This window comes from Fimicolochytrium jonesii (genome assembly GCF_025526975.1).
Source record: "Fimicolochytrium jonesii strain JEL569 chromosome Unknown EV422scaffold_40, whole genome shotgun sequence".
Lineage (NCBI taxonomy): Eukaryota > Fungi > Chytridiomycota > Chytridiomycetes > Spizellomycetales > Powellomycetaceae > Fimicolochytrium > Fimicolochytrium jonesii.
Genome location: NW_026515707.1, coordinates 77,373 through 102,148, shown reverse-complemented (window position 1 = coordinate 102,148; position 24,776 = coordinate 77,373). Strand labels below are relative to the sequence as shown.

General features: G+C 56.2%; 5 protein-coding genes across 5 annotated transcripts; 1 reads left to right on the top strand and 4 right to left on the bottom strand.

The window, feature by feature from the left end:
- Window positions 1-10,228: 10,228 nt before the first annotated feature.
- Window positions 10,229-13,139, bottom strand: EV422DRAFT_546951 (uncharacterized protein). The gene is made up of 7 exons (XM_053071570.1): window positions 12,908-13,139; window positions 12,787-12,839; window positions 12,449-12,692; window positions 12,332-12,387; window positions 11,820-12,260; window positions 10,406-11,744; window positions 10,229-10,304 (listed from the first exon to the last, which is right to left on the bottom strand). The coding sequence occupies exons 1-6, from the start codon at window positions 13,076-13,078 to the stop codon at window positions 10,682-10,684; spliced, it is 2,028 nt and encodes a 675-aa protein (XP_052921120.1). The 5' UTR covers window positions 13,079-13,139; the 3' UTR covers window positions 10,229-10,304; window positions 10,406-10,681.
- A 155-nt stretch (window positions 13,140-13,294) lies between these two features.
- EV422DRAFT_623654 (uncharacterized protein) lies at window positions 13,295-16,172 on the bottom strand. The gene is made up of 3 exons (XM_053074234.1): window positions 15,597-16,172; window positions 15,160-15,533; window positions 13,295-15,079 (listed from the first exon to the last, which is right to left on the bottom strand). Exons 1-3 carry the CDS (start codon window positions 15,785-15,787, stop codon window positions 13,554-13,556), a joined length of 2,091 nt encoding a protein of 696 aa, XP_052921119.1. The 5' UTR covers window positions 15,788-16,172; the 3' UTR covers window positions 13,295-13,553.
- Window positions 16,173-16,507: 335 nt separating this feature from the next.
- On the top strand, window positions 16,508-17,960 carry EV422DRAFT_328062 (p21-C-terminal region-binding protein-domain-containing protein). Its single transcript, XM_053066336.1, has 3 exons — window positions 16,508-16,744; window positions 16,814-17,584; window positions 17,666-17,960. The coding sequence occupies exons 1-3, from the start codon at window positions 16,553-16,555 to the stop codon at window positions 17,837-17,839; spliced, it is 1,137 nt and encodes a 378-aa protein (XP_052921118.1). The 5' UTR covers window positions 16,508-16,552; the 3' UTR covers window positions 17,840-17,960.
- A 290-nt stretch (window positions 17,961-18,250) lies between these two features.
- EV422DRAFT_328043 (leucyl-tRNA synthetase) lies at window positions 18,251-21,901 on the bottom strand. The gene is made up of 8 exons (XM_053066335.1): window positions 21,424-21,901; window positions 21,194-21,346; window positions 20,913-21,053; window positions 20,756-20,848; window positions 20,570-20,683; window positions 19,188-20,501; window positions 18,747-19,091; window positions 18,251-18,666 (listed from the first exon to the last, which is right to left on the bottom strand). The coding sequence occupies exons 1-8, from the start codon at window positions 21,781-21,783 to the stop codon at window positions 18,451-18,453; spliced, it is 2,736 nt and encodes a 911-aa protein (XP_052921117.1). The 5' UTR covers window positions 21,784-21,901; the 3' UTR covers window positions 18,251-18,450.
- A 202-nt stretch (window positions 21,902-22,103) lies between these two features.
- EV422DRAFT_546938 (chaperonin Cpn60/TCP-1 family) lies at window positions 22,104-24,728 on the bottom strand. The gene is made up of 8 exons (XM_053071569.1): window positions 24,544-24,728; window positions 24,282-24,435; window positions 23,970-24,202; window positions 23,826-23,878; window positions 23,422-23,761; window positions 22,893-23,348; window positions 22,652-22,823; window positions 22,104-22,588 (listed from the first exon to the last, which is right to left on the bottom strand). The coding sequence occupies exons 1-8, from the start codon at window positions 24,565-24,567 to the stop codon at window positions 22,353-22,355; spliced, it is 1,668 nt and encodes a 555-aa protein (XP_052921116.1). The 5' UTR covers window positions 24,568-24,728; the 3' UTR covers window positions 22,104-22,352.
- Window positions 24,729-24,776: the final 48 nt, after the last annotated feature.

The window sequence follows — 24,776 nt, the reverse complement described above, 5'->3', positions numbered from 1 at the left end:
ATTAAAAAACTCGTAGAAATTCTATCAATCAGAAATTCAGAATGCTATTGCGAATGTTTACTCTTTCCATACGATGACCCATTCTCATCAAACTCTTTCATGTGCAAAGTATTGAAGGTGATGTACATAAGGTCAGATGAGTTCCCGAATGCAATGTCCAAATCATCCTCCAGCGTTCTTTCCAGAATATCCTTTGCAATCGCATCTTGCCCACTCAAAATTGCTTTCTGTAATGGCGTGATGGCTCCGATGTATGCTCTCAAAAACTTCTAGGCATCAAGTTCCACATCCGCTTCAAACTTGAGGGATGCGTCGCGGTGTTTCTGGGACGTGAGCGATTTGTCGGCTAACAGGAGTGCCCAAACCGCGACATACTCCAAACTAGGGGTCAAGCTTGGGTTCGACACGTTCCAAGTATTCTTTCGCTTTTTCTCGGTCACGGTCGGTCAGAAAACGTTGACGATTTGCCTTGCGAATGAAGGTGGGATTGAATTTTTCTGGGTGAGTCGCCAGGTAGCGAAAATGTTCACTGTCCCCGGTGACGCCCTCTTTAGGTAGTTTTGTGTCGGGTTGAATTTCAGAGGTCATGGCTGACTTTTACTGCGATTTCATCACAGCGTGGGAAAGTCAAAGGACGAAGCAAGTCTTTTTATACACCCCAGGTTGGGCCCTAATTTGAAACGCGGATAGACATCACGTGACTGCCCCGCCGCGGGCCAGGTCTGGGGAGATCAACATCAACTACCGCAAGAGATACCCTCGTCCGTCCTCCTCGTCATCTCGTCCATCCCAACCACATATGTACACATCTCCCACCGCAAAGCGCCCTACTGCTGTCGACACTGGTCCGGGTCATGTTCGCGTTCCGCATCCCCGGCCGTATCCCGCTGCTTGCCCTTCCCGCGCTGCGGCGGTTGATGTTGTTGTTGCGCGACCTGGCGTGCAGGCGCAGGCGCTCCAACACCAGCCGCACCAGCAGTCCCCGCCGTCTGTCCACGAGCAGCCTTGAGCAACCCACGGGTGGTCGGTTCCGCTTGTTCGTGCACGTGCGCCATAGGCCGGGCCCGTGCATGTGGGGACGTATCCGGCGACACGAACTCATTTTCGTCCCCGTATACGGTGCTGGGGCGGCCAGGGGTGGTTGTCGTCGATAGCGGGGGCGGTGGAGGCGGGGACGCGTCGCCAGCTGCTGGACGGCGCAGCTGGCGGGTCAGCGCGGCGGATTTCGAGTTCTTGAGTGGGGTCGGGATGAACGGGCGTGATGGGCCTGCGGGGGACGGGGCAATTGCGCGGCGAGGTTCGGGTCGATCGTCATCGTCGTCTTCGAGTGGTTGGGATTGGGCTGGTGGTGGTGGTGGTGATGTTCCATACCGTCGAGACCGCGAGGCAGGAGGTGCGTTGGTGTCATCTTCTTCGTCGACCTGGTGATCTGACAAACGTCTGAACTTTGTGGCTTTCAGGGGCGATGACACGATCCCTTGGGATGAGCGTTTTGCTCCCGTAGACGAGGAAGCTGCAGCAGCAGGAGTAGGATCCGCATCCGCAGCCAGCTCCGCATACCGGATCTTGGTCTTCCTCAACCGTATCTGGTACTTTTCCATCTCCTTCTTCAGGTTGTTCAGCGCCTCGGTACGCTCGCGCAGGGTATCGTGGATCTCCTCATTGAGCGCTCGTTCCCTCACAATCACTTCGGCTTGCTCGTTACGCTCTTCTTGCAATTCAGCGAGTTCCGCGCGCAGCTTCGTTAACCGTGCTTGCAGGTCCTGCACTTGTGCCGTGTGCTGTGCCTTCAGTGTCGTGAGCATTGCTGCGTTCTCTTTCTCCGATAACTGTTGCTCACGGGCCTTCTTCATCACAAATGCGTTGTGGGATTTCCCCAGAGTCGTCATTTCCTTCGTAACCTCCTTCAGTTGCTTCTTCAAGGCATTTGACTCGTCGCGGTGTTGAGATGTGAGCTTTTCGATCGTGCTCTGTTCCGCGCCAACACGCTCACGCTCCTGTTCCAGCGCCGCAAGATGCTTGTCACGCTCCTCCACCAACAGCTCGAGGTCATTTCCAAGCTCCATCAATCTCGCTTCAAGCTCCTCGCGTGTTTTCTGATGGTTGCTTTTCTCCGACTCCAGAGCTGAGCGCTGCACGACCAGCGTATTCCGCTCACGGGTGAGGTCTTCCACCTTATCGAGTAGATCTTCCATCACGCTCTGCATCGCGGCGACTTCGGAGGCATGCTCAGCTTTCAGCTCGTCTACAACCGCGGTTTGCTCGGCTCGTTCGTGGCGTAGGGTAGTGAGTTCCTCGCGCAGCGTCGTGAGCTCGGTCTGGAGTTGCGCATACTCTTCACGCTTTGCAGCCAGCTTTTCCTCTTCGGCCTCCTGCAGATTCTTCAACTGTTCCTGCATGGTCGTATCTGAGGTTTTCTCGACTTCCCGGGCAGCCTCGGTCTGCTCACACAGCTGCCGAATAATGTCATGCTTCTCAGATATCGTATTTTGGAGCTCCTCAACTTTGCTTTCAAGGGCAAGTACGTTCTCCTTGTTTGACTCGGCTTCCATTCGCGCCGAGTCCAGATCCGCCGTCTGTTTCTCCATTTCTTGGCGGAGGTCCTTGATAAGTGCCTCGAAGGCTTCGGCTGACGTTACTCTACCATTTGCCGTTTGTTGAAGTTCGCGGATTCGTTCCTCCAACGCCTTAATCGCAGTTTCTTTCACTTCCAAAGCCGAAGCCAGTTCCTGTGCGCGAGCTTCAGCCGCTTCGATAGCAGATTGCGCGGAGGTGGCTGCAGAAGCTTGCATACGTTCAGCCTCCGAGATCGTCTCCGCCAAGCGGTCTTCTAGTTCCTTGATGGACACGTTGACTTGCTCCAGCTGTTGCGCGGACAGACCGGTTTCTTGAGACAGTTTGTTGATTTGCTCCGTCAGCGCCGCTTCGCGTTCGCATGCGGCAGCGAGATCTTGGGTGACTGATTGGATTTGAGCCGCTGCTTCTTGAGCTTTCCGCCTTACATCGGTGAGACTTTGCTGTTCAACGTCTTCCGGAACCGGCCCATCTTCGGCTGGTACCGTAACAATGCTGGTGGACGCTTCGATCTACATGACAAACAGGGGGTGAGATTCAGTATCTGCAACAGAGCGACCAACCCTTCGTAGCACAGGGCGCCTACCTGGAAACTCTCATCCTCATCACTTTGTCGAACATTGTTCGACCCACTTGTCACGTCCATGGGCACTGTTGCGTCGTTCAATAGTCGAAGATGTTCCTCCACCTCAACGAGTCTTGCTTCCAGAGCCGCCTGCTTTTCATCCAGAACGGCCTTCTGTTGCGCAATCTGCTGGTCGGCGTCGGCGATAGCATTGGTCATCTGCATCAATCCAGCGCCAAAGATTTCTTCTGACCGGGCGTTGAGGATGTATTCGCGCTGTTGGAAAGCAGCATCCCGCTCGGCTACAATAGCGTCGTACGCCTCTTCGAGCTCGTGGAGTCGGTGGCGCAAATCAGTCACATCTGCATTTTCCGCAACCGTCGCCTCCTCCGCGGTTGTCTTATCCTCGGATGCAGCGGCAGCCTCCTTCTCGAAGGTGGCCAAACGGTTTCGAAGTTCGCCAACCACGGCGGCTTCCTGCTGCAGGGCCTCGGTCGCGGTGTCCCGGGCGCCAACTGCCTGAGAAAGTTCGTTGCTCAACCGCTCACATTCCATCTTCAACCCAGCGATCTGACTCTCCAGTTCAGCAGCCCGTGCCAGGGCCGCATCCAAATCCGCGCAACGGGCCTTAAGAGCTGAAACCTCATCTTCCATCTCCTCCTGTTTTTGAGCTGCACACTCGGCAAGCGTCACGGCAGTGTCCTTTTGCTTCTTTAGCGCCTCCAGTTCTGCGACATGAGCGCTATGGCTCTCGCGCAACCTGGTCAGCTCGATCTGCATCCATTCCGCATCCCCAGCGGAAGTTTCGCCATCTTCCGTCGTGGCCATCTGCACCTCCACGGTCTGCACGGTCTCCATCTTGACTTCAGTGGTGATCTTTTGCGGGACAGTGCTTTCCTCCTTCATTGCAACGTTCTCCATTATTTGCTTTTCCAGGCTCTCCTCGAGCGATCGCTTGTCCTCCTCCATTCGCGACAGGATAGTCTCCAGTTCATCGATGCGGGCTTTGAGGTATTCGGCCTCGGCCGTCGACGTAACTGGATCGACGGTTTTACTCGTGTCCGCGTCTCGCTTGCTCCTGGCCAAATCCAGCGATTCTTCAAGCTGCACCTTGTCATCCATCAATGTTTTACGAATGGCATTCAGGTCCTCCACACGAATCTTGAGCGCCTCCACGTGCTCGGCGGCCTCCCTGCCAGCTTGCTCCAGAATCTCCATCTGCACCCTCATCCCATCAATCATTGAGTTCTGGTCAGCAATGCGCTGGTCGCGCTCGTCAATCTCGTTAGCGACGGCGGCTAGTCGAGCATTCTTAGCCTCGATGCATTGTTCGAGGGAGGCGTGGCGGTCTTGCAGGGCGGCTAGCTTGGTTCGAAGCTCCTCGACGGATCGGAGATGTTCGTCGTGCGCGTTTGCAAGCTCTTCCCGTAAAGCAGTCAGCTCGGCGCTCTTTGCGTTCAGAGCTTCAGTACCTGTGTTAGCAGTCTCGCGATGTGCGGTGGTCTGTAAAGGAAGGTTAGAGGATGCCCAGTGGTCCTTATCCCCCTATCCCAGAATGGTTTCTGACTCTCACCTCTCGGAGCAGCGCATCCCTCTCCTCAATGCACACATTCAGCTTTCTCCGCAAATCATCCATTTCCTGCGTCTTCTGCTCGACATTCAACACCATGGCTTCTCGCTCCCTTTCCAATGCTTCACAGCGATCTTTCGTCTCCACCACGTTTTGCTCGACACGCTCGAGCGCCGCCCGCTGCAGTTCCAGAGTCTCTGCTTGCCTGCCGAGTTGCTCATTGGCCTGGTCAAGCTGCGCGACAGTGGATTCCATAGTTGTTTGCCTGTCGTCCGGATCACATTGCGCGCTCGCATCCGAGGTGGATTTTGAGGTGAAAACTTCAAGCTATCGCGAAGGAAGGGAACATGTACCCGTTCTGATCAGTTCCCAACTCCGTGGACAAGACAAACCGGGGCTCACCTACCTGCTGAGTCATTTTCGCAACCCGCCCTTCCAAATCTTCGACGTGCCCTTCACGTTCCGCCAACGCAGCCGCCACGCCGGTCCGTAAGTTCTCGACCTCCGCCAACCGGTTCCGAGTCGTCCGCAGATCCTCTTCCACTTCCGCTACAGTCTGCTGCAACACCTCCACCTCCGCCGTCCGCGCTTGCAACGCATCCTGTGCATGCTTCAGCTGCTGCTCATACAACCCAAGAGCAGGGCCATCAACATCCGTCTGCATTTCCACGCTCTCGAAAACAGTTTCAGCTCGAGCAGCCGCTTCGGATGCATACGTCTGCAGCTGAGCGCGGATCTCGTCAACCTCTGATTGCGACGCCTCGAGACTGTGAGTCAATTTTGCGACCTGGAGTTCCAGCTCGGCCTTCGCTGACGTGCCGGTCGAGGTCTGCTCGCTCAAGCTCTGCTCCAGCAGCTCTTTGGCGGCCTCGGTTTCATCAATTCGAGTGATCAAGTGATCGATGCGGTCACGTTGGCGTTGATGGTCAGAATTGAGTTCAATGACGCTCTTTTCCAGAACCTCCTTCTCGGCCAGCGAAGCGTCCAAGCGGTGTTGCAGATCCTGCACCACGACATGCCCGGCCTTAAGTTCAGCAACGCGCTTGTCCAGCCGCTGCTTCGCCTCCAACGCATTCTCCAACGCGGTCTGCATACGCTCGCCCAGCTCGCTTTCCTGCCGTATCTGAGTCTCCTTCTCAATCAACGCGGCCTCCGCTACCGTCTTGGCCTCGCTCAGCTGGGCAATCTCAAGTCGCAGCCGGTCCATCTCCGCATTCAATCCCGATTGCACGGCCTCCATCTCCGCTCGCACCGCTGCAACATCCGCCTCCTTCTGCGCAAGCATCTCCCGCGTGGCGGCGACGGTCTCGCCCTGCAGTTTAGCGAGCGATTCTTTGAGCTCCGCCGTATCCTCCCGCTCGCATTCCAGCACAGCATCTACTTCATCTTTCTCGAAACGCAGGATGTCGGCCTCGGCGAGCAGAGTCCCTACCTTCCGCCGGGATCGCAGCAGTTGAATTTGGAGGTCGTCGACGAGGGCAGAGAACTCTCGATACCGTGCGTCCGCCGCGTCTGCACGTGCTTGTTCTGTAGTGAGGGTCTCCTTTGTTTGCGCATGGTCGGCTTGCAAGGCTTGTAAGGCGGCATCGCGGGCATCCAGTGCATGGGTCAGCTCATCCAATTCCACTTGCGTCGCTTGGAGTTTTTCTTCAGCGGCAGATACTTCTGCGACGCGCACAGCCAACGCACTGTTCAGGTGTTCACTCTCGGCAAAGGCAACCTGCAATTTCTCAGCAGCAGCGCGCAGTTCAGCATCGCGCGTGTCCAGCAAAAGCTTCAGGTCCTCGGCCTCAACCTCCATGGTCGACCGCAGCTTCCGCATCTGTTCCTCCGCCTCGACCGCCATCTCGCTATTCTGTCTCTGCGAAACCTCTTTCATGTGTTCCACTTCCGCAACGCGCTCATCCAACTTCATTTTCACCTCGCTCACTTCCGCGCGAAGCACCTGAACATCCGCCTGCGCATCGGCGATTTGAGCCTCCCGGGCATTCAACGCAAGCGAAAGCTCTTCCACCTCCTTCTGCGCCGCAAGCAAGCTCTCCACTCCCGCCGTAACCTCCTCATCCTTCGCTTCCACCGCCCGCTTCAACATTTCCACTTCCCCACGCACCGCCTCCAAATCCGCTTGCGCACGGCTACACTGCGCGTCCCGCTCCTCGACCGTGCGCATCAGTTCAGCCACTGTACACTGCGCATCGACAAGCTGCGCGTCGCGCTCGTCGAGGGCATGCGTCAACTCATCCATTTCCCTCTGCGCCGCATCCAGTTTCTCCCCACATCGCTGCAAATGTCGAAGCGTGGCGTCCTGCAGCATCGCGTGCGTTTCTTCGCCTTGGATCTGGTCGTCGGCTGGACGTTCATCGCGATCATATGCCACCATTGCATGAGTGGCTCGGAGACGCTTGACTTCACTCAGAATCGTCTGGGAGCGTGCGAGAGTCGTTGCGTGCTCACTCTGTGCATCCGACAAAGACTGTTCGAGCGCTTCCTTCCCCGCATTGAGACAGGCTAAACGCTGCGTCAGCTCTTCGGCAGAGCCACGTGCTTCCGCACAGCTCGCCTGGAGTTCGGAGTGGGCCGCCTGCAGTGTATTGATCTCGGTCTGCAAACGTTCTCTTGCTTCGGAGTCCTGCGCCGCTGCCGCTGTCGCTTGGGCTGCGAGGGCCTTGGTTTCCTCAAGCTCGTTCGTAACTGCAGCCAGTCGCCCAGACACCTCCTCAAGTCCAGCCTCGGCTTCGCTCTGCATCCGCGTTTGTGTGGTACGTAATTGGGCACACTCCGCTTCCAGCGTATCCTTGGCCTCCACAGCTTCCTTCAACCGCGTCTCGACATCCGTGATGTTCTGGCTCCTTTCTTCCAACTGCCGAGTGAGCTCAGCAATCTGCGATTTCTGTTGCTCAATGGTTACGAGCGATTGTTCCTTGGTCTCAGCGAGCTCAGCGCATTGTGTCCGCAGCGCATCCATCTCAACGTCAGACGCCTCCTTCAACCGCTTCAATTGCGCCATTCTGATTTCCAACCCCTCGACGCTCGCCGACGCCGCAGCCCGCGCCGCCTGCATATCACCCTCCATCGCCGCCAATTTTGCTCTCAACTCCTCACCCTGGGCAACGGCCTCGCGATGATCAGCATCCAGCGCGTCATACTGAGCGGTAACCTTCCTCAACGCATCCTCCACCCGCTCCTTCTCCACCGCCACATCAGCAAGCCGTGCCTCCGCCGCTTCACCCGCCGCAACCCGGCTCTGCACCTCGGCCCGCAGCTCCTCCATCGCCCTCTGCAAATCCCCTTTCTTCTTCGTAAGCGCCTCAATCGCCTCGTCCCTTTGCCTCGTTGCTTCCATCATTTCCTCAATATACTGATCACGTTCGCTGACTTCCTGGTTCAACCGCTCCGTCTCCGTTTTCATCTTCGCCAGCTCAGCCGCCGTCGAGGCCAGCTCCGCCGTTTTCGCTTCCCCGGCCTTCTCGGCATCGCGCGCGACGGTCTTGAGCGTTACAACCCTCTCGTCTAGCTCTGTGATCTGCCTGACAAGCTGCTCGTTGGCCGTGCTCACTTCTACCAGGTACGCCCGCATGTCGTCCGCTTCCTGCGCTTGGGACTGCAGTGTCGTGATCTGCTCAGTGAGTGCTGCTTCTTTCGCGGTGTGGGTTGAGGTGAGGGACCCGATCGCTGCGGTGTGTTCAGCTATCAACGCCGCACGCTCGCTCTCGTTCACACCCTTCAAACCAAGGAATTCTTTCTCGCGTTCATCCAACCGCGCAATAAACTCCGCATTCCGGTTCTCGGCAGCTTTACACCCATTCCGCAGTTCGTCCATCTCACTCTCCATCCGGGTCACGGCGTCGCCCGCTTCTTCCCTGTGGACTGTCAGCACCTCGTTCTCGCGTTGGAGGTCGCTGATCAGTTGCTGCAGGCGGGATTGGCTCGTTTCGGAGTCACGTCGGGCTGCTTTCAGAGTCGCTATCTCCTTGTCGGCGGCCTCAATTGTCTCGGTGAGCTGTTGATTCGCCGCACGAAGAACCGTAGACTCTTCTTGGGCTTTTTGCTCAGCAGCCTTCAAAGATTCAATCGTTTCGGTGAGTTGTTGATTGGCCTCGCGGAGTACACGAGTCTCGTCTGTAGCCTCCTGCCCCGCAGCTTTCAGCGCTTCGTTCGTCTCGGTGAGCTGCTGATTCGCCTCACGCAGGGCACGGGCCTCCTCCGTAACCTCCTGCCCGGCCGCTTTCAACATTTCGATCTCTTTATGAGCAGCCTCATTGGTCTCGGTAAGCCGCTGATTCGCCTCACGAAGGATACGAGACTCCTCCATAGCCTCGTGGCCAGCAGCCTTGAACGTCTCCACATCTTTCCGCAACGCCTCGTTCGTCTCGGCGAGTTGTTGGTTGGCATCCCGAAGCACCCTCAATTCTTCCGCCGTTTCCACACCTCTATCCCTCAACTCCCTATTCTCCTTCCTCAGGGCATCGGCCTCTACCTCCGTCTCCTGCAGATCCCGAATGCTGCGCATCACCACCATATTGAATTTCGCCTCGTGCTCGCCGGCCTCGGCTTCCAGCCGCGTTTCCAGCGCGTGCTTGTCGTGCTCGAGGTCCAGCGTGCGTTGGGCGAGCGTCGCGTGCGAGGCGGTGAGATCGGTGATGCGGGATTGGAGAGCGTGGTTGGTGCGGAGGGCTTCGGCGAGTTTGAGGTGGAGGGTTTCTCTCTCTTCGTCGGTGGGTGTTTCGATCACTTGTGTTTCGGTCACTACCACCATCTCTTCAGTTACTTTTTGGAGCATCACAGTGGGTTCGTCTACGGCCATCACGGCATGGTGTGCACTATCACCCTGTGCTGTGCTGCTGCTGCTGGCTTGTACAACCACGCCGACGTCCGCGCTCTCTTTCTCGACCACATCCTTCTTCCTCGCTGCAGGTTTCTTGCCTCTCTTGCTTCGTCTCACTTTCTTCTCAGTTTCTGCACACGCACAAAGAAAGCGGATTGAGAAGCAGTCCCACACTGAGACCCCCCAATCATCCCCTCACCTTCATCGACAACATCCACCGGAGGAGCCGCATTCTCCTTATCGGTCTTTGCCCGCGACGACATTGTCGCCGGGGTTTACGGGAAAGGGAACTGCCGGGACGCGTATGTTTAGAGCCTTCTGTATGTCCGATCCCACTCGGATTGCGCTATATCCAGCCAGCTACCGCGCTGGAAAGCCCCGTCCTGCTGTCAGAAAAACGAATTAAAAGAAAACATCAGAGTTGCGCTAGGATGCTCGTATGGCCGTATATCTTTTCTCCCCGGGCCCCATCTCGTCTCGATCACCACGTCAGTTCGTTAGATTCAGAGGTGTGCAGGTTGCTTCGACCTCCACTTCCACCCACCGTTCCACTCGTACCACCCGCTCGCCCATACACCATTCCTCGACGAAGTGCGTCTAATCGCCCCCACACACCCCAATGCGACCCGAGCATCGGGGATCCCCGGGTCTCATCCAGCACGTAAGGAACATACCTGCAACGCTGACCGAGTCCGTACAGAGTGCCCGTTCAGCGGTGGGCTGTAGTGAGCGTCGTAGGAAGAGTTGCCCCTTCTCCTGGTCTGAGAAACCTGTCGCGGAAGGTGGGTGGGACTCGGGGTGGGACTGGGAGAGAGAAAAGGGGAACAGACGCGCTCGAACGTCCGAGGCGTCTGGACAAAATGCCACTTACTGTATACCGCACATGCCACCCGAAGACTAACCCCACCACATATGAAAAACAACGTTAGTTATGCTGCAATAGGGTCCAGATGCACAAGTTTATGCACAAGAGAAGGATGCCACCCGCAAACTCAAAGGTGGGCTCGTATGATGAATGCTAGATTACCGAAACAGAAAAAAGGCAACCACCACAGGATGGGAAAGAAACACATAGCCACACAATAACGCCGTGTCTGTACCCTTAGTCCGAGTGACAGATAAAAAAGTTCGAAAGGATGTCACATCCTCACGTACGCCCGGCAAAGATCTTAACAAGCACCGCCACAATCCCCGGCTCAGCCAAAGTCGTCAAATCGCCCAACTTCTCCCTCAACCCATCCTCCGTCTCCAAATCTTTCTCAGTAACCTCCAACCCGGCCACCTTCCTCAAAATCCGTCGCATAATCTTGCCCGACCGTGTCTTGGGCAACTCAGGCGTGATAACAACCCGTTTAGGCGTCGCAAACGGCCCAATGTGCGTCCGCACCTGCGCCTTCAACGCTGCCGCAATATCGCCCTCATCGCCCGCTTTCAGGGTACAGAAGCACACGATCGCCTGCCCCGTGACTTCATCCGGGACGCCAATCACCGCCGCTTCCGCGCACGCCGGGTGGAGGATGAGCGCCGACTCGATTTCCGCGGTGGAGAGCCGATGCCCCGCGACGTTGATCACGTCGTCGACGCGCCCGCGGATCCAGTAGTACCCGTCCTCGTCGCGCGTAACGCCGTCGCCGGAGAAGTAGTAGCCTTTGTAAGGGTTGAGGTAGGTGTCGAGGAAACGGGCGTGGTCGTTGTAGATGCTGCGGGCGACGCTGGGGAAGCTGTTGCGGATGGCGAGGACGCCGGTGACGTTGTTACCTGCCAGCTCTTGGCCGGTTGTTGGGTCCAGGACGGCGATGTCGATGCCGAAGAAGGGGAGGGTGGCTGAGCCCGGTTTGGTGGGTGTGGCGCCGGGCATGGGCGTCACGATGATGGAGCCGGTTTCGGTTTGCCAGTAGGTGTCGACGATGTTGCAGCGGCCGCGGCCGACGATGTCGTGGTACCAGAGCCAGGCTTCGGGGTTGATGGGTTCGCCGACGGAGCCGAGAGTGCGCAGTGTGCTGAGGTCGTAGCGGGCTACGTGCTCGTCGCCGAGACGGCGGAGGGCGCGGATGGCGGTGGGGGCGGTGTAAAAGGAGGTGATTTTGTGGGTGTCGACGAGGTCCCAGTAACGGCCAGCGTTGGGGTACGTCGGAATGCTTTCGAACATGACGGTCGTCACGCCGTTGGAGAGAGGGCCGTACAGGATGTACGAGTGTCCCGTAATCCATCTATATCCAAGGGAGCATGTTGAGTTACGTTCAGTAGCCGAACGATCAAACGTTGAAAATGCAGACTCAACTCACCCGACATCAGCCATACACCCATGGACATCCCCCTCATGCAAGTCGAACACATATTTCGTCGTCGCCGTGACTCCCAAAAGGTACCCCGCCGTCGTATGCAGCACGCCCTTCGGCTTCCCCGTGCTTCCCGACGTATACAGCATAAACAACGGATCCTCCGAAACCATGGGCTCACACGGGCAATACGGGCGCTGTTTGCTGACCTCCTCGTCCCAGTAGACATCCCGAGGGGATGTGAACGGCACGGACGGGTCGTTTGTCCGACGGAACACGATGACCTTTTCGACGCAGGGTGCTTCGGCGAGGGCTTCGTCGGCGATTTTCTTGAGGTGGATGGTTTTGCCGCCGCGTTTGCCTTGGTCGGCCGTGAGGAGGACTTTGCATTTGGCGTCGAGGATCCGGTCGCGGAGTGCGTCGGCGCTGAAGCCTGCAAACACCACGCTGTAGAGCACACACCCGGGGCCCATTAATATCATATTAATCGAGTCGAATAATGACGTCCGCGTTCATACCTATGAATAGCCCCAATCCTCGCACAAGCAAGCATAGCATACGCCGCCTCCGGAACCTGAAACCCCCCCATCATCAGTCACCCATCCCCGACCCCTTCCCATCCACCCTCAACCTACCATCGGCATATAAACAGCAACCGCATCCCCTTTCCCCACCCCATAGGCCTTCAACACATTCGCCAGTCTGGACACCTCCGCCAGAACCTCCCCAAACGTGATCGATCGATGGACACCGATCTCGTCCGAGTCCCAGATGATAGCGATCTTTTCAGGCGTGGTGAGGGCGTGCCGGTCGACGCAGTTGTAGCAGGCGTTGAGTTGGCCGTTGAGGAACCACGAGACGTTGCCGGCTGTGAAGTCGCTAAGGACGGGGGAGAAATGTTAGTGAGTGGGCAAGAGGGATATGACCGGAGGAAATTGGCTTGTAAGGCAGAGAGGGGGACAGGATGACCTACCCAAACGAAACGACGTCGAAAGGCCTGCTCCAACTCAACAACTTCTTCGCCAACTGCAGCACAAAACCATCATCAGCACCCTTGCCCACTCCCTCTCCCCGCAACCCCTCTCCATACATACATCCCCAAAGAACGCATTGGGCTCCGCCAAACTCCTCTTCCACCGCTCGCTGTACTCCTCCAAACTCGTGATGTGCGGCACCGGATGTCCCGGACGGACCGGTTTGGGGGCGTAGAGGGCTGTGAGGGCCGAGTCCTGGGGGGCGGGGATGTCCATGTCGTCTGCTGCCATGATTTGAGTGGGTGGTGAGTGGGGCGTGGGAAAATACGAATGGGAATGAGGCGGGGTCAAGATGGGTGTTGTGGGAATATAAATGCGGATTGGGAGGGGCAATAAGGGCAATATAATGGGGTGATGACTCACGCGAGGGAGAGCACGCAATGGGCGGACAGCCATCACGCGATTCGTCCAACCCTCGCCCGCTTGTGCTGTGGGGGAGCGATATTTCGATACTGTACCGTTGCTTTCGACAGTTGGTGATGTTGCCCACATCCCGTATGGCGAATGTCGGGCAGTAATATACGCCGGTATGGATACTACGGTTCATAATATGGAGCGGTGGCCGACGAAGTATAGCACACTCGTCCATATGCAGAACACGTTGTCAATGCATACTCAACCACGGGGTATATTTCCAAGAAATCCATATACATACATACATTCACTGCTCATACAAACCATCCCCCACCAAAAAACAATCCCCAACTCACCGTCCATACCCCTCAACATGCAACAAAACCTTCACCCTCCTCGTCCTCCTCCTCCTCCCTTCCCCGGCCCCTTCCCCATCACTCCCACCCAGTAACCCGCGTTCCAAATCCCCCTCCCTCGGCATCCCCCACGGTTCATCCCCATCATCGCTCGCCCTACTACTCCCGACATCCTCCACATCGGACGTGGATATATCCGAAGCGGTATCTGATGCCGGTGATGATGGCTGACGAGGAGCTTCAAACCCGTCCCCAACAACATTCCCAAACCTCGCAACATGCTCCTGCACGCTCCGCATAAGCGAGCCGGGACCGCACGCGTACACCGAGAGGCTCCGGATCGGTCGTGACCGTCTCCTCTGTCCCGATATCGCCTCATATCCCCCATCCCCCTCCACGCTCGCATGCTGAGAACAGGCCTCAGGCGTGCTCCGAACCTCCTCCAACAACCCCGCCAGATCCAACCGCTCCCGCACCCGCTTTCCGTTATCCCTCGTCACGTGTACTCTCATGTCTAGGACGGCTGGTGCGCGGGGATGCCCGGCGAGCTCCCTCCAGAGGGTCATTTCCCCCGCGTTCGGGTCGCGACAGGTCCATATCAGGTACACTTTCCGTGCCGTGCATGTTGATGAGTCGAGCACGGCGCGCGCAATAGAGAGCGCGCCAGGGATTCCGCTGCCGCCGGCTAGAAGGAGGATGGTGTCCGAGTGCAGGAAACGCGGGGGGAGGCGGCCGTGCGGGCCGTCTATGTGGATTGTGAGTGGAAACGAAGATGGGCAGGGATGATAGGTGGACCAGTGGGAGAGGAGGGCGTGTGTCCATGAGGAATCGGAGGGGATGGGCTTAACTATTAGGCTTAGGCCCGGGGTGGATGTATATGTCGGTGGGTGGGAGGTTGAGGATTGGCCGGGGTAGAGGAGGTGTTGTCGTTCCGGGTCGTCGTTCAGGGTTGTGGTGGCAATACGGCTCCGAGAGGTACTACTAGCAACCGTAAACGGATGCCACTCCGTCCTCGATATCGCGGGTATGTTCACGCTCACCCACTGCCCCGGCTGCGCTGCGACATGACAATCTGCAATATCCACCCTCAGGTACCCGCACGCCTCCGGTCTCAGCCCGGTGATCGTATATGCTCGTCGGCGATTATACACCCTCACGCACGAATCCGCGGCATACAGCACCAGCGTTGGGAGGGAAAACCACACCATGGGCGACGCGTGGACGAAAGATAGGAGGATGGCGAGGAGGACTGCGGTGTGGTTGAGCCAGAACCAGTTGTAGTGGCGCCGACGGACGCGTTCGAGGGAGCTGAGGGTCACCCAGATGAAGCAGAGCAGCGAGAGCAGGCCGATTGGGCCGAGCCAGCCGTGGTAGGTGGTGTAGCGGGAGGGTGGGGCGTGGAGGAGGAAGGTGATGCGGAGGAAGGAGGGCCAGCCGGATTTGAGGACGCTGTAGGCGGCGAAGAGGAGGAAGTGAAGGAAGGCGAGTAGGGTTGTTACGAGGCCTGATACCCGGTGGAAGCCTACGTATCACATGACGGGAGTTGGCAGAGTTAGCTCAGCCGTCCACGCACACGGGAAGAAGTGACGTACGGATACATACCCAGCGAAGCGTCATACCCAATCCCAAACAACCCACTCAAAAACCCACCCCTGCTCGTCGGCAACAACGTCAACGACAACTGAATGGCCGCATTATACGCCACCGCCTTATACGCCGCCTGCAGCACCGCCACCGTCGCCTCCGTATGCCTCCTCGCCGAGCGGTCCCTGTATGCTGTGAACCAGTACACAAATTGCGCGGCTTGGTGAAGGGTAACGATGGCCCAGACGAGGATGACGGCGTAGGTGGGTTTCCAGTGTTTTGTGAGGGGGAGGAAGTTGTGCTTCCAGCGGTGGCCGTGGCCGTAGGGGGTGAATTGCGCAAGGACGAGGAAGAGGGAGACCAGGATCAGCCAGGCGTAGAATCCTCCGATGCTGAAAGAAAACAGGGAGGAGGTTAGGTTTGCGTAATGTTAGAATAGTGGATGTTGAACATACCTCATCCTAGCCTCCCTGGTGAGTCCACTTTTTTCTGGACAGACCATACTCCCACAGGCATTCCTCCAAAGCGACCAAGCCGTCACCATCAGTGTCGCTGGTAGTAGTAATGAAAACAGGATAGATTGATGTATTGAGTGTATGCGGAAGGGCTCCCTGTGTGTCGTTGCCGGTGGAGGTGGTTGTGACATTGTGTCGGTGCGTATATGGGAGGCGGAGTGGAATGCAAGCTTCCACTTGGGTATTTGGGATATAGATAACGTCCGCCCGCAAAACAGAGACTGGCAAAGTCGGGAACAAGAAGAACAGGTCCGGGAAAACCAAACGACACTGCGAGTCGTTGTGTCGCCAGAAAAGCCCTGAATAATAAAAAGGTGACTGCAACTGGGAATCGACAAGACTATTCCTACAGCGGACTAGACTATGCACACCGTGCGTCGAGGGGGTTTGCAGCTACAGAGGGTCCAGTGTATACAGGAAAGGCAGCGGAGTGACTTGCAACGGCGGTGAACTTTGTATGGACATTTGCAGGGTGGGCATTACGGAGAAAAAGGACGGTGGGAAAAGCGGGAGGCCATAACGGGAGGCAAGAGTGACGAAGGCGCTTCCGGATTCTCATCCGCGAGGGAAGAAAGCGACAGGCGCGCGCGTTCCGATATGACCCTGCCACCATGCTAAGGGGCTCCCTCACTCCACTCCACCCCACGTGGGGCAGAACGTCCGAATGTCGAACAGCAGCGAGGATCATCCATCACTCTCGGACAGATGGGAAGCCTCGGATTCAACCAGCCAATCATTGCAAGCACTCGCACACATTAAACAAAACAGCAGATAAATCATGTGGATATCATGTGATCGCAGGTCCAGCATAACCAAAGTAACCAACCCAAGCTTGTTAACCTGCTTGTTAACGGGGGGTTGGGAATGGCAGTCTTCAAACTACTCCATATATAACCATGAGCAAGAAACGAAAGGCCGCTGCGGTCGCTACTACCGCCGCAACTGTCGGCGACGCCGAGGTCGAAAACAACAGCGCCGACACTCGCAGTGAAAGTGACCACGATGGTGAAAAGCCACACCCGAAAAAGCCTCAGAATGGTTCAGACGAGGACGACGACGAGGACGACGATAATGAAGATCTCGACCAGGTAAGCGTGCGAATGCAATTTATTCACCCCTTCTCACTGCCCATCCTCACTGTACCTCCTCCCGTATAGGAAACAGTGGACGTGGATTTCGAGTTCTTCGACCCAAAACCCATCGATTTCCACGGCCTCAAATCCCTCCTCCGTCAAACATTCCACTCAGACACCGATCTCATCCCAGCCTCCCAGCTCGCTGATCTCATCATCTCTCGATCCGCCGTAGGGACAACTGTCAAGGTCGAGGATACCCAGGACCCTTATGCTCTCATGACCGTTGTGGACCTCGGGTTGGCGGCCGGTGCGGCGGCCGTTGTAAAGGAAGATGGAGAGAAGGACGGGACATCTGCAAACCCCAATGGCAAAACCAAAGGAAAACAACCAGCCGAAGACTCCGCATCCTTCCCCTCCGCCGTAAAAGCCGTCACAGACTACCTCCTCTCCCGCGCCCGCAAAGCCACCACCACAACACCCTCCTCCACCCCTGACGCGTTCACCCGTCTCTCTACCGTCATCAACCCCACCACGACAACACAACCAGCAGCAGCCTGGCTCCTGAACGAACGCCTCCTAAACATGCCCCCGCAAATCGTGCCCCCCATGCTCAAAATGCTCCTCGAAGAAATCGAATCGGCCGTCGAAGAGGGAACCTCACCTGATTTCGCGCACTTTGTGTACGTGAGCAAGATCTACAGGGAGGTGGAGGGGATGACGGAGGAGGAGGCTGCTGGGGGCGACGACGACGGCACTGGGAGGGGAAAGAAGAAGAAACGGAGAAAGGAGAAATCCGCGAGTGAGGATGCCCCCGTCTTCTTTTTTCAGATGGAGGATGAGATCATCCAGGAGGTATAAATAAAATACACTCGGGCTATGCTTGTTGTATGGGAAGCGTTCCACTCACGCCCCCCCTTTCGCAAAATTAATCAGCACGCAACATTCACGTTCGACTACCCCTTCGCGAAGCCCGCGCAACAGTCCACCGACTCCCGCCGCGCGTTCCACGAGTTTGGAATCGATCCCTTGCGGAGGGTCATGGTTATCCCGAAGGAGGAGATGCGGAACGTGCTGGCGGCGTTGGAGGCTGCGCTGGGGAGTACGTGAGCGGTGGGGGAGGAGAGAGGTGGGAGGCGAGTGATACGAATGTGCGGGATTGGCCGCGATGCTTCCACCATCATCCTGGATAGCCGTCCAGCACCGAGGTTCTGGAAATGAAGTGCCTCGGAAACCGCAGCGAAACCCGGCTCATATATACATATATGGACCAGGGATCCCGCGAAATGGTGACACGAAAACATTCCACGTAGCTGACACATCCACGACCGGGGGTTGGGAGCCCCCCGTCTCACATCACGCGCAGGGCTGTGCGGGATATGGACATGTATGTGCACAGGGAAACCGCCTCGCTACCGGAACTGTTCCGCGCCTGCGTGCCTTTTGCTGATGGAATAATCGCCACGGCGTCGCGAGACCGATACGGGCCTGCTTTCCGTCTCCCGCCATACATATATATATACGTAGCGTAAAGGGGCGCTCACATGTCGGCCGCCGGTGCTCACACCGCGTTGTTCCCGTGTGTTTACACAATCCATAATTTATGTCAAACTGAAAAAAAAATCAAATCGTGGCACCGTAAACTACCACCGAACCCATACACACAATTTCCAATCTAAAAGGCACCACCACCCACCCACCCACTCCCAAAAAGACTCCCCTCACAAGACAAAACTAACAACCCTCCCAACCCCCTCCCTCCGTCCCTTCCCGACCCCACCCACAACTACCTTCCTCACCCTCCGCTCCTCGCCCGTCACGGGGTCAACGAGGTATTTCCGGCCCGTGGGTGAATCGCGCGCGAGTTGTTCTAGCAGTGCGGTGTTGTGCAGGTGGGAGGGGTGGGTGGGGAATGTTCCGCGGGTTTTACCGTTTATCTGTGAAGGAGTTGGGTGGGTGTGGGTTAGAGAGATGACTGCGAGGTGGAGGGTTGAGGGTAGTGGAGGGGGTATCTTACCATGATGGCGCAAATGACTTGGTTCTCGTTGAGGATCGATTCGTCCCATTTCGGCCAGATATCGCCCCGGTCTTGCGCAAACAACCCCTTCGCCTCGCCCTCCTTACCACCAGTCCCCAGCATCTCCCAAAGCTCCTGCGCAACACACGGTGCAAACGGCGCCATCATCACGATCAGGTCGCGGGCTGCTGCGTGGAGGGTTGGGGATGTCCATGGGTCACTGAGTGAGGACGGCGAGGATGGCTGTGGTTGTGGATTGGTAAATGCCTCCATGGAGTGGGTGAGCTTGATGAGGGATGCGACGGCGACGTGGAAGTGGTAGGTTTCAGTTAGGGCTGTTGTTACCTGTGATGTAGAGATTCAATGTTAGACAATGCGGATTTCCTTTACAGACGGCACGCACGTGAGTGTGTTGATGATGGATGCCGCAAAATCATTTACCTCCTTGATACACGTATGCAACGCAACATTCAACTCCGCCTCCCTCCTCTCATCCCTCCTCTCACCCCCAACCCCAACCGCATCCGCACCCCTACCCATCCCCACAACAACCCCCTCAACAACCCTCCAAACCCTCCCAACCCACCTCCCCATCCCCACCACCGCTCTCTCCTCCCACATCAAATCGTCCCCCGGCGCCGCCTTATACAGCACATACAGCCTCGTCGCATCAACCCCATACCGCTCCAAGATCTCGGCGGGTTCTACGCCGTTGTGTTTGGATTTGCTCATTTTTTCGTAGGATTGCAGGGGGGTGGCGCCGGTGGCTTTTATGGTGGGGTGCGTGGGGGATGTGAGGTCCAATTCGGTGGGTTTGAGGTACCGCTGTGTAACGGCGTCCCGGTACGTCAGCCCTTGCACCATCCCCTGCGTGAGCAGTCGTTGGAAGGGTTCACCGCGCGGGAGGTGGACGACACCGATATCGGTGAGGAATTTAGCGATGAATCGGGCGTAGAGGAGGTGGAGGATGGAGTGTTCCGCGCCGCCGACGTAGATGTCGACGGGGAGGAGTGGGGTGGATGTTTCGGGGTCGGCGAAGTGGGTGGTGGATGTGGGGGAGCAGTAGCGGAGCCAGTACCAGGAGGAGTCGACGAAGGTGTCCATTGTGTCGGGGTCGCGGTGGGCGGTTTGGTTGCTGCATACAGGGCAGGTGGTTGTCGTCGAGGAGTCTGGGGATGGCTCTCCGTCTTTGCCGCGGAGGATGGCGTCCGGTGGGAGTGTCACGGGCAGGTCTGATTCTGGGACCGGGATTGGGCCACAGGTGTCGCAATGAACAAAAGGGATGGGAGTTCCCCAGTATCGCTGTCGCGAAACCAACCAGTCGCGCAACCTATAATGCACCGTCCGCCTCGCCTGATAATCTTGAATCAGTGACTGCCACTTCGTCCCCCTGTCTTGCGCGAGCGCTACGCCCTCATCGAAGGGTATTTTGTACCGCCGTGCAAACTCGGCATCCGCCTCGACGGCGGTCGGGTACCCTCCCACAGCGATATGTCTGTCCAACACTTCCACATTGGAAACCACATAGACAGGTATCCTACGCTCCGTGACGGGGTTTACCACCATCAAACCAGTCCATGCGCCAGTGGCCTGTTCCGAAAAACCGTCCGCTCCGGTCTTCATAGATTGCATGACTTTTTCGATGGCGCGTTTATGTGAACTGCTGAATGGGGGAGCGGTTGGGCTAACGGCGATATAGGCCATATCCTCCAGGTGCCGACCGTCTGGAACGAAGGCTACCAGAGACATTTCTCGCTATCAACATCCGTGTACTTAGTTCGATCCTCGACAGACACCGAAGACCCGTGCAAACGTTGACATACCTGGTCGTCAAAGTCAAGCTCAACCTCATGACCTTCAGTCTTTCCTATCCAATTCGTCTGGAGCTTCTTGACACGGTCTGGCCAATCGAGATGTTCCAGATCTTGTAGCAATTGCTGAATAGGAATACGTTCGACCCTCCATCAGAGCCATTCGTTGAGGAAGAAGTTCGCTTTACACTTCCATACCTCAGCATAAGCCGTGATCTTGATAAACCATTGCTTCATATACCTCTTTTCCACAAGGGCGCCCGATCTCTCGGCTCTTCCGTTTGCATCCACCTACGTTTGCAGTCTACCCTTCAGACAGACCTCTACGCGATAGGCAATGGGAAGAAGACCGCACCTGTTCATTGGCCAATACAGTCTGATCTACTGGGTCCCAGTTGACAAGTGCTTCCTTTTGATACACGAGCCCCTTTTTATGCAACTTGAGGAAAAGCTGTTGCGTCCATCTATAGTACGCAGGATCGCATGTTGACAGTTCCTAGTGTCATTCAAAGGGAACGACTGGATTAGCAAATGCTTCGGACTCGATTCTGACGGTGAATCCATCATCAACGAGCTCTCGTGGGTAACGGTAATCGCATCAGCGGCAGAACATCCCGACATATTCAACATACCCACCCGACCCCAATCAAACGCAGTTCCCATCGCTTTGAGCTGCTCCTTCATCTTGACGATATTCTGCTTCGTCCAGTCCTCTGGATGCACTCCGTGCTGTATCGCTGCGTTCTCTGCTGGAAGACCGAACGCATCCCAACCCATTGGATGGAGGACCTATTGGGACACCAAAAAAAAGTTCGTTATATGTCCGTTTCCTTCACTATGTAATGCAGTGGAGTGGAGACACCCACGCGAAAACCCTGAAGCTGCTTGAACCGCGCAATCACATCGGCGATGGTGTATACGCGGACGTGGCCCATATGCAGTGCCCCGGAAGGATAAGGAAACATGACCAGCGGGTAGAATTTCGGCCCGTTTCTGAGGGATGATTGCGAAGGTGTGGTCTTTGGCCCGCCAAAGACCTGCGTGTCCCTCCATTTCTTTTCCACTCGTTCGAAAGAATAGTTTGTGGTCGAGCTGGATGGCGTGGATAGCGTGCGGCGTCGTGGGAAAGTCGGGCATGGGCGAGACAGCAGCGATCGTAGGACAGAGTGACGACAGGGACTACATGCGCTGCGAGTGTAATTTACAGCAGCTTGCGGTCGTATCATCCTGTCTAGCTAGTGCCGCTGGCTGGGGATCTCTGTCGCCGTACCGTGCTTTCTGAATGCTGCCGGCTGCTGAGATGCCTTCGTCGGAAAAGGAGTCCTTCTTGCCTGAAGCGAGGGTTTCCGAGTCCGAAAGACGAGTCCATGGATCTCCTGTCAATCCTGTCAAAACCGTAGCTTTGATTCCCCTCCATTAGCTGCCCCTGTATGCAACAATCAGGCGACTTGGGCTGGTGGATTCGCAAGCTGTAACGGGATCTAATACCGAAAGGCACATCAGATGGGTATTCCCCATATCGGACGTTAGCTCGGACTGGAAGGATCGCCATTCAACGTCGCTCAAAATGCATCGGTACATTATCGTTAACATTTATACATTTTTACATCCCCCATCACAAAACACACCACATCATCACAAAAGACCAAAGGCTTTTGGCTAATAATGATACAAAGAAAACAGATAACCAACTCAAAGCCGTTCCTGCTCAAACCTGCCAGTAACCCAGCGCATACGACCTGGTCCCCAGTTTTGACCACCCTTACAGTCCTTTGTCGAGAATTGCAATCATCTACTAGCGCCTAGGCATACCCCTGCCCCGCCCACCACGACCTCCGCCGCGGACAGGTTGCTGTCCAGGCTGCTCGCTCTGCGGGTTCTTGACCGTCTCGTCAACGGAGAGGATGAGGCACGCCGCCTCGGTCGCGGCGGAGAGCATGTTGGTCTTGACCAATGCGGGCTCCCACACGAACCCTTCAAAGTTGTCGGCGATGTCTTCCGTCTCCATGTCGACCCCGAACCATGTGCCACCTGTGACAAGGAAGTATGAGATGACAATGCCGTTGCATAAACGAGGAAAACTTCCCAACATACCCTGAGCGTGCTTCTGACGAAGCTTGTTGAGGATGTCCGTGGCGTCGAAACCCGCATTGTCGGCCAACTGACGAGGGATGACCTCCAGAGCCTTGGCAAAGGCGGCAATCACCATTTGCTGCTTTCCTTCGATGGTGCGGGAGTACTCGCGCAGGTACTTGGAAAGCTCCATCTGAATACACGATAGATCGACTCCGTCAGCGACCCATCCGGATATCTGAGCAACACGAACTCAACGCACCTCGGTAGCACCACCTCCAGCAACGATAGCCTTGTTCTTGATCGCTCTCCTCACAATCATGATGGCATCGTGCAGACTCCTCTCCACTTCAGCAATGAACTGATCGGCTCCTCCACGAAGCACCAGCGTGCAAGTCCTTGCCGCTGTGCATCCCCGGAACAAGTTGTATCTCTCGCCTCCAATCTGCCTCTCCTCGAAGGTCGCGCATGTACCAAGGTGCTCAGGTTTGATGTCGTTGACAGACGTTTGGACTGTTCCTCCAACGGCCTTGACGGTGCGCATCAAATCATCGTTCGCCACACGACCTGCGCAGAAGATGTCTCGGTCGGCAAAGTATTGCGTCGCCAAGTCTCCGATTGGAAGCTTGGAGAGGACCACCTTGGCGCCTGTCGCAACAATCTTTTCCAACTTGTCGTAGATGATGGACCATTCCGCGTCGACGATCGCTTGGTATTCCTGAATTGGCCGTGATGTCGCGTTCAGCATACCGTCTCCGGGGCATGTCCAAAACCTCCTTGTACAAACTCACCTTGACTTCTTCTATCCTCACTTCCGCATTGTCCTTCTCCGCTTTCAACTCTAGCTCCACGTTCAACGAGAGAATCCTGGGGTTTTCGAAGGATTTCGGTTGTTGCTCGAATCCAGCGTATGAGAAGGTCTTCTTGAAAGCCACACCGTCGATCAAAAGGGACTCTTGCATGGCACCTCCGGGAACCTTCTTGATACCAATCATGCGCTCGTTCAGGTCCTCCTGGTCCAGATGCAGGACGGCGTCAACGACCATCTTGGTGAAGAAACCCTTTTGCGAGTGGATCAGCTTGGAAGACATGGACGTGGCGGCGCACTTTTCCAGGAGGCCACGGAAATCCCTAAAGGAACAATGATGAGCATGCATGTCGATACCATTCATTCCTGATCAAAACCACAACGTACTTCTCATTTGAACGCTCGACGGTGAAGGCCAACTCTTTGGTCTTGTTCACAGCCTAAACAAAGGAAACAGTGGTCCTTCCTCAGAAACATTGCTGCAGGGTATTTCTCGTATCACCCTAATTCAAACAGAAACCCAAGCCATACCAAAACAGACGCTCTCCGGAATCCCTTAATGATGACCTGAGGCGCCACTCCTTCCTCAATGTACGACTTGACCTCCTTGAGCAGCTCGGCAGCAAACAGCGTCACACTCGTCGTTCCGTCTCCAACCTCCGCATCCTGTGCCCTGCTGATGTCGACAAGAGCTTTGCCAGCGGGGTGCACGACATCCAGCAGCCTCATGATCGTTGCTCCGTCGTTGGAGATTGTTACATTGCCTGCAATAGGGGATTAGCTCAGAACCGTAGACTCCTACGTTTACTAAAGCGCTCGATCCGACGACGATGAAACACATACCGTTGTTCTCGACAATCAGCTTATCCATACCCCTGGGTCCCAGGGTGGTTCGGATCGTCTCGGCAATGGCTATGCACGCGTTGATGTTGGACACCAGTTGTCCTTTACCTTGGGACGTGTCCGTACCTTCCTTCAAAAGGATAATTTGCGGTTGCTAGAATAGATTGGACATACAGGAATGAAAGTAACGAGCCACCGTAAGTCTCACGGAAGCCCGAACCGAAGCACTGCTGATCCAGAGCTTGATCCAGTCGGAACTCACCATCATGCCGGGCATTCCGTTCATGTTGGGCTAAAACTTCGTTGGGGAGTAAAAGCGGGAGAGGGCGGTGACTTTGCTGCTTCAAACTGACGAGAAATGCAGTTCAGTTACTGGGGTATTCGGCTTGATAGAGTAGATTATAGCCGTGGGAACAGTGGGTTTTGCTGATCTCCGGCGTCCCTGGGCTTTGTCTGCCCTTCGTCCGACAACCAGCAGCAGCAGTCCAGAATTCA